At 46.7% G+C, this 8,209-nt stretch overlaps 1 protein-coding gene across 5 annotated transcripts in view; it reads right to left on the bottom strand.

Annotated features, from left to right (window-relative positions):
* ARMCX2 (armadillo repeat containing X-linked 2) overlaps window positions 1-2,885 on the bottom strand; it is a 4,941-nt gene extending 2,056 nt beyond the window's left edge. The window contains exons 1-6 of one of the 5 annotated variants that reach the window (XM_014592992.2): window positions 2,801-2,885; window positions 2,491-2,549; window positions 1,869-1,921; window positions 1,469-1,546; window positions 1,262-1,343; window positions 26-1,127 (exon numbers count right to left, since the gene is read on the bottom strand). In XM_014592992.2, the coding sequence (XP_014448478.1) occupies window positions 26-998 (973 nt within the window). In that variant the 5' untranslated portion in view covers window positions 999-1,127; window positions 1,262-1,343; window positions 1,469-1,546; ... (1 more) ...; window positions 2,491-2,549; window positions 2,801-2,885. Of the gene's footprint in view, window positions 1-25; window positions 1,128-1,261; window positions 1,344-1,468; window positions 1,547-1,868; window positions 1,922-2,450; window positions 2,562-2,800 lie in introns of all 5 variants that reach the window. The other 4 variants (XM_014592993.2, XM_014592991.2, XM_014592995.2 and 1 more) reach the window with 4 other exon arrangements.
* Between the last annotated feature and the right edge of the window lie 5,324 nt (window positions 2,886-8,209).

The following is an 8,209-nucleotide window of genomic DNA, read 5'->3' as shown; positions in this document are numbered from 1 at the left end:
TGCCCCCCATAACCGGGGGCTGCACCAGCTGCTGCAGCCCCGTCCCCAGGGCGAAAGCCCAGCCCCAGTTCATCTACTTCAACCTTGTTTTTCTTGCCCTTACCCTTTCCTCCATTCCGGGACCTGGTTCCTCCTTTGGCCCCACCTTTGGGTACAGTTCCAGTCGCAGGAGACCCTGCCTTAGGTATAGCCCCAGTGTGAGCCCCAGGAGTCGCCTTCTTGGTGGCTGCAGTTCCAGGAGTTGCTGCTGCTCTGGGGGACCCTGAAGTCCCAGGAGCCTCTGCAGCCCCAGTAGCAGCCCCAGTAGATGTTGCTGCCCCAACAGGTGTTGTGGGTCCCACCTCAGCCACCTCAGTAGGTGCTACCACCTTAGGAGCCTCAGCCACCTCTGTGGGTACTGCCACCCCAGGAACTGCCGCCGTCTCCTTGGGTGATGCTGCTACAGTAGGTGCTGCTGGTCCAGGAGGTGCCACTGCCCCAGGAGCTGCTGCTGTGCTGGGAGCTTCTGTCACTTTGGAAGTCCCTGCCACCTGGGGGTTATCTGCAGTTGCAGGAGCCTCAGCCACACTGGGAGGTGGTACCACTGCAGAAACTGCTGCAGTCCCAACTACTGATTCGGCCTTAGGCCCAACCCCAACTCCATCTGCATCCTGGGCCTGACTTCCTGTCCCACTCTGACCCTCAGCACTGGAAGTAGCTAGGGCCACTGCCTCAGCTCCAGCAGCATCAAGAGCAGAGGCTTCATCCTGGGCCCTGTCCTCTACCTTAGTGTGGACTGGGGTTGGGGGACTGAATCCTGGCCCAAGGTCGATTGTGAATCCAGCCCTTAGCCCAACTCTAGCCCTGGCTCCAGTCCCAGCCAAAGCCCGGTTCTTGGGCTTAGCCAGTCTCTTCTTGGTCTGGTCTCTTCCCCTGGTGTATTTGTAGACGCAGTACCAGGCACCAGCCCCAATTACAATCCCTGCAGCTACGCAGCCCGCATCCCGAACGCGGCTCATGGTTCAGCTGGGGTGATTCTCAGATCCAGGGTGTGAAACAGGCTTGCCCAAGGGGATATGTGCACGTCCCAGGGAGGCTCTTCAGTCAAGGCTTACAAGTTCTGCAGAGTCTGTAAGCCTAGCAAGGACCTAGAGTTAAAGGACAGAAATGAGGCTTAAGACTCTGGCACACTTTGTGCCTAACCAAGCCTGCTTAGAGGAAACTCTAGAGACACAAAGGTTGGTGGCCAGGCTAGCACGCAGACACTGGTACGAAGACCTACATTTGGTGCTTCAGAACAACTTATTCTGTATCTTCAACCCTAGCCTTCCCTGTCAATGCCAACACGTACGATTTCCCAGCACCTAAATGGAGAGATGAAAGGCAGCATGGAATGCTGGTGGATAGCAGGAAAAACAGTAAAGATCTGTCTCTGCTCTGATGCCCTCCACCCGGACCCAAAGTCCCTGTGAGATGCTCAAGCACATACCAACGTCCTGGGATGAGGGGCAGTTTACGCTTTTCCAAGGTGCTGGGAGTTGCACAGAGCCCCCAAAGGCAGACAGACCTGTGGACAGATCACGGAAAGGGCGATTTTGAGCCTTTGGTAAATGGATCCTGGCTCCTTTCTTGATCTGCATCCTAGTGGGTCAAAAGTTTTCTCACAGGGCTCCCTTTTCCCTCCCTATCCTTTCCTTCTCAAACTATTTATTAACTAAGAAGGCGAATGTCACACCCCTTTCCCTGCACCAAAAAGGATGGGCCCAGGGCAATGGTGTCTTTTAAAGAGGGTAGATGGGGGAGGAGGAACCTCTGGTCCCAGACTCTGCTTTAGTTTCTGCCACACCCACTTCAGGGGGCCCCCGGACAGTTCCCACCCACACACTGACCTCCAAGGATTCAGGGCTGTTTTTCCTTCCTTCACTTCAGTTAGAGCTTCATCCTACGGACAGATTGGAGGGCAGAAATACAGACTGCAGACACTGGAGACTGAAAATCTCCAGTGTGGATAGATCAGCACCCAGGACAAAAGTCCTAGTAATCACCTTTTAGTATTCTTATACAATTATGTCAAAGGATTCTACTTTTCTGTTACCTCAACTCCTCTCAGCCCTTCCTCCCATCCCAAGGCCCCCTTCCTGCGCAGGCTCCTCCCGTCCACCCCCCCCTCCCCTTTCCCCCGCCCCCCGGCCGCCATTTCTCCGGGACACACCGCCACACCCCTTCTCCTGCACCGAAGCAGGAGGGGGGCGGGGCGAGGGTGCAGTGAAAGCTGGATGGGACGCGGCAGGGGGGATTCCTGCCAAACAATCTAGTTTCCCTCTCTCTTATGATCACGCGTCCTTCGCTCCCCAGCCCCCGCTTAGTCTGTATCAGCCTGCAGAACTGAGACCCGAAGGTCTGCCTTTTCGGTTTCAGGGTCGTGATTTTCCACGGTTTTTCCGCTTTGGGCTCCGCCTCCCACCCCTTACCCAAATCCCCCGATAACTGCCATTTCTTCCGCCTGCATACCCGAACTCCTTTTCCAGAACTGAACAGACGGGGTGAAGGACTGTGTGGGCTGGAGATGTCTGGAAAGCAGTCTGGGAGTTAGCACCGCGATTTAATACCAGATTTTCTCAGGGTCCCCCCTTCTGCGAAGCCCAGGCGGTACTGAACTCGCCATCTCCCCTTCACCAGCTGGCACACCCATTTCCCCTGTACCCCCAAAGACTGGGGGCGGGCTGGTGGGGGAATGCGATGGTAGGGGGAGGTGTCTGCAAAGTGAGGGTGGGAGTGAAGCTCAGAATTTTGCATGCCCCTCCAGTCACCCTTTCCCAACCTTCTCGCTGGCCTTATATGCGCTGCCACGTTTATTTCTTGTCCCTCCTCCTCAAAACAGGACTGGATGTGGGGTGCAGGGCCTGAGTGTCAAAACCAAAACCAAGAAACACCGGCTGGGAGAGGAAGTAACTGGTTTCTTCGTAAAGGGACCCCCGCATCCTTAGGTAACCCTTATTTGGGGGTCCCAGGCCGTGCCCACCCTCACACCCCCCTGCCCGGAGCTGGGGGAATTTTCTCCTCCTCCTCCTCGCCTGGGTTAAACGCGCGGCAGTGCGCAGCGAAATAGAGTTGGTACCCAGAGGAGGACGGAGGACGGCGGTCAGGGCTTTAAGTACCTTTGCCCACGTCAGCTCCTAGTCACGTGAGGGCCGCATCGCCAGTAAGCTTGGGTCCCCAATTTCCACTCCCACGAAGAGTAAGGGCCCCCTCCTTTACCCTCACTCCCACCTCACCCCATCACATCAGGTCTTGTCACTCATTTTTTGTCTTTGTAGTCCCGGAGGCCAAAAGTAGCCCTTTCTCTCTGTTGTTAGAATTGCCTTTCTCTGGTGACTGGAGAGGGACTGCATGTTCTCAGAGAGCTCTTGACGGTTCTTACTCTTTTGCTGGGAAATTGTCTCACCCTTTCCTAGGTTACTGGACACTTCCTTCCTCCACCTTCAATCCCTGGGGCCCTAGTCCTCATCATTTTCCTTGCAGTTGGGTCACTTCTTTATAGGTAAGGGGCCAGGTGTCAGAAAGGAGACAGACAGTGTGGGGTCTGTTCTTCTGGAATACTACTGCTTTGTTCTTAAAACTGTTACTATGCTTTGTTTTGTAGTAGGAATATACAGTCAAGCAAGAATTCACTGTGGGAAACAGAAACAAAAAAGGGAGGGCATGTTTTGTAAGAAAGATTTCCCATTTCCATTGGAAAACACCATTAATTTTGGTTAATTTTTATCACAAAGGAAATGAATTCTATTTGCCACATAGGACATAACTTTCAGAACATGCTAAGGTATTCGAACACTTAAAATGGAATTTTTTTCAGCAACCTTATGTCCATATGATCTGTAAATTAATCCATGGAGAGATGTTCAGTTGTCTGATCTTATTTATTTTAGACAAATAATATTATACTTTTTCTCCTTCTGGGACAGCTTTTAAGTTGGAAAATAAATGATATTGCCTTGTTCTGTTAGAGGAACACATTTAATATTCTCAAACAATTGCTTACTGCTGTGGGAATCTCCTATAATTTGATGGCTGTAACTATGACAATTTTGAACACCTGTCCCCAGATTAGGTTCCAGTTTAGTGATTCAATTCTGGGCAAAAGGAAGAGCTGTGAGACCTAGAAAACTAAGCTTGTGAAGAATGTAGGGTGGTCAAATCTTCCTCACTCTGTCAAGAAGGGAGAAGAGTTGTCTTCCTACCCCTTCCCACATTCCAGAGCTTATCCCCTGCATTCAGGCGCCTGATTCTGTTGCTTACTCCAAAAATGGACAGGTGAGCCTTTAAGGTAGTGACCTAAGTAAATGCCTTTGATGCCATCTCTCTTGCCCCCAAATTCCCACAGCAGTAATCCAGTGATGTTTAGAAGAGATCACTGTTCCCACTTGCCTTTGCAGCTGAGGGTTTCCATGATACCTAAAGCAGTAACTTCTGGGGGAATCTAGCAGGCTTACCTGCTGTCTTGAAGTGGCCTAATACTGTATACCCATCAACTGGCTTGGAAGGTGCAGACTGCTGAAACTCTCGCCTCTGGCTGAACCTCTCCCCTCTGATCTCCTTATCTTCAGGGCACCCAGGCCTTGCTGTAAGGTCACTGCCTACAAGTCACATCCACCTTGGCACCCCCTCAGCCAAGTACATGCCTCATACCTAAGAACAATCCCCACTAAGCACACTGATTAACCTAGAAATAGGGTCCTCATGTAGCCAACTCTGTGGAGCACCTGAAATTGTATTTGCTTGTGAGGTTTTGTTTGTGATGATGTTATAGTCTTACCAGTGAGAAATAAGAGGACATCCAGACATAGCCAAATAATAGGAGTATTGCTGATCAAACTTGGTGACTGCAGGAGGACTCATATCTCTCAAAGATCCTGTAGCCCCAAGTGCAAGGAGGGGGTTCTTATGTGGGTAAATGCATTTTTTCCCCAAGAAGTAGAAGTCATTGATGTCAGTTCTCAGTGTCTGTGACCCTTCCCCTAGATATTAAAAAAAAAAAAAATTCTTTTCTTGGAACCAGCAGTTGGTTGTAGCAGTTACATTGCCGGACTCCCACATGGCTGACTGCAGTTCAAGTCCTGGACTTGGTGGCTTGAAACTCACACCAGGCGTGGGTGTGTGCCTGCCCAAGATCCCAGGAGGAGAATGGAGGAGAAGGAATTGTGGCATGACCATTTCCCCTGGGGGATGATTTCTCACTTTCCCTCTCACTGTCTCTGTTTTTCTCTCTGGTGAGTGCACGTGCCCTAAGGCAAAAAAGTCTCTAAAAAAATTATTTTCTTGATGTCAGCAGGTAGTGTGGTGGTTAAGGCACTGGATCCCACATGGCCGACTCCATGGTTCAAGTCTCAGATACAGTGGCTTGAAAATCACACTCTGTGTGTGTGTGTGTGTGTGTGTGTGTGTGCATGCCCAAAATCTTGAGAGGAGAATGGAGAAGGGATTGCAGCATGGCCATCCCCCTTAAAGAATGATTTCTTACTCTCCCTCTGTCTCTGTCTCTGTCTTTCTGGTGAGCAAACATCTGATGGCAAACATCTAAAAAATTATTTTTTCAATTCATGATGGAGTGCATGTATGTGCCAATACATGAGAGAGAGAGAGAGAGAGAGAGAAAGAGAGAGAGAGAGAGAGAGAGAGATGAGCATCTTCCAGAAGATCTGGAAATACTGTGATCCCCTTCTCTAGTCCTCTAGCCTGTTGGATCTTGGACATGTTTCAGGCTGACAGTTTGGGGATTCAAACCCCAGGCCATTGCCACTATGCTGTGAAGCTGTTTCCTCTCCCCGGTAATAAGAACAAATGTAATAGCCTCGAGGGTAAGTGTTAGAAACAGATTACGAATCTTTTTGTTCTGAAAGTAAAAAGAATCTATTCCAGTGGTTTACAAATATTCAGAACAATAAGGAAATAAATAAAAACATAGAGAAATGAAACGTATTTTATCTTTATCACTCCTAGCCAACTTTGTTTTATGCATGTACTATGTATTACTCAAGTTCCAAACGACAATAACAAGAAAATAAACATTGGGATTTGTACTGTAATTGCAGTAAATCTGCACTTTACTCTGAAAAACATTAACCTCTTAATTTGAGACTTCCCCTCCAGGAATATGGTATGTATATCCATTTTACTCCATTCTATTTTTATGTTTATCAAATTTCGTCTGTTTCTTCAACTATGTAATCATATTGCTTGTTTGGTTTTTATTAGGTATTTAGTAGTCTTTGTGGCTGAGATGCTGTTCTTTTTTTTAATTAAAATTTATCATGGGAAATTTTCTGTTTAAGGGAAAAATGTTCTACTCTTGTATATTCATTTCATGTCTGCCAGTTTTTGTGATATCTTTTAAAAAAAGTTTATTTGTTTCTTCAGTGAAGGGAGAGAGAGACAAGCAACCCCAACATGGTCTTCATGCTGTAGTCCAGAGAGCTCAGTACCTTCTCATGTGGGTCCGGTTGTGTTACCACTGTGCCCCCGATCTGTCATATATTTTTAAAGACTTACTTTATTTATTAATATTATTTTTAAAATTGGACCAGAGAGGGACCAGCAGTTAGCGTAATGGCTATGTCGCTGGACTCCCACGTAGTTGACTGTGATTCGCATCCTGGACCCGGTGGCTTAAAACTCACGCCGGGCACGTGTGCGTGCGTGCCCAAGATCCCGAGAGGAGAATGGAGGAGAAAGGATTGCGGCGTGGCTATCCCCCCTGGGGGGTGATTTCTTGCTTTCTGTCTCTCTGTCTGTCTGGCGAGCTCACGCGCCATATAGCAAAAACCTCTCCAAAAAAAAAAATTGACCAGAGAGATACAGAGACAGAGAGAGGCAAAGTGAGAAAGCAAGCCACCAGGTCTGGGACTCAAACCGTGGTTGACCATGTGAAAATCCAGCACATTAACTACCATATACCAGCCTGCTCCAATCTGTCACATTAATTACAATAGTTTTCAAGTGATCCCTTTCATTTATATAGATGTATATTATATGCAATCATTTGTAAGTGATGATTTTTCTTCTTTTCCCTTTCAATATTTATGCCTGTCTTTACTTTTCTGCATGTATTATCACTGACCAGAGCCTTCTGATCTTGTTCTTGAAGTCAATGGGAATTTCTCTTTTGTTTCATTGTTTAGTGTAAATTTTACTGTTTCTGATGTATTCTCTCTTTTTAAAGGTTACTTTTATTTATGTTTACTAGTATCACACACAAAAATAGTACCAAGAAATACTATCAGTGAGTGGAGGCAAGCCATAAATTCTGTGGTTTTGGTAACCCACAGGGAATAATGAATCTGTCAGGTCAGAAGAGCTTCTGGTATATTTTTCATCAGGTTAAGGATACATTCTTTTATATTTAATTTAACCAAGAATGATTCATTAAATTAAATAGAATTCTTTGCTACAAACATTAAGTTTCCTTCTATTTCTAATTTACTATTTTTTTTTTTTTAATTAGGGCTGGCTGACTTATTTTTTCAAATGCTTTGATTGTGAAGTTTCTTTTTTCTGGTTTGCTGGTGTGATGAATGATGTAGATAGACAGTCTCCCATCACTCTTTTCTCCCTATAGTCTATCCTCAACACATCTAGACACATGTCCTTTGTTCACTCACTTCCCGTGTTGTTTAGGGTAAATATAAAGGTCCTTACTCCAACTGATAAGGCCCGACCTTGTTCAAACTTATTCCCTTAGTATCTCATCTTCTATTTTTTCTATATCTGCTCTCTTTCTAGTTCACTCTGCTCCAATCATCCTGGCTTCCTTGATATTCCCAAAATATACTGGCATGTTCCTTTCAGAGCCTTTGAATTTACTGTCCTCCTGCTTAGGACTTTCTTCCCCCGTACATCACTATGCTTAAATCCCTCACTGACTTTAGGTGCTTACTCAAAGGCCATGACCTATTTATAAAATTCTTCCCTTTCTTTCTTTCTAGAAAGTTCACTCTTTAATTTTTTTCTTAATTGCCAGAGAACAATAGAGAAACAGAGAGGAAGAAAGCCAATGGAGCATGGTCACATCAAAATCTCTTCTTCATTTATCCATACTGCCATACCTGGCATGATTTTTCAAGCCTCTGGGCCAGGATTTGAACCACTGCCAGCTATGTGGAATTTAGGTTTTTTTAACCACTAGGCTACCAGGCCATACCCTTGGTAATCCTTTCTAAAGTTCACTGCCTTT

Source organism: Tupaia chinensis, unplaced genomic scaffold (genome assembly GCF_000334495.1).
Source record: "Tupaia chinensis unplaced genomic scaffold, TupChi_1.0 Scaffold139234_1, whole genome shotgun sequence".
Classification (NCBI taxonomy): domain Eukaryota; kingdom Metazoa; phylum Chordata; class Mammalia; order Scandentia; family Tupaiidae; genus Tupaia; species Tupaia belangeri.
Note: the sequence above shows the minus strand (reverse complement) of the source record. Positions and strands in the feature narration are given on the sequence as shown.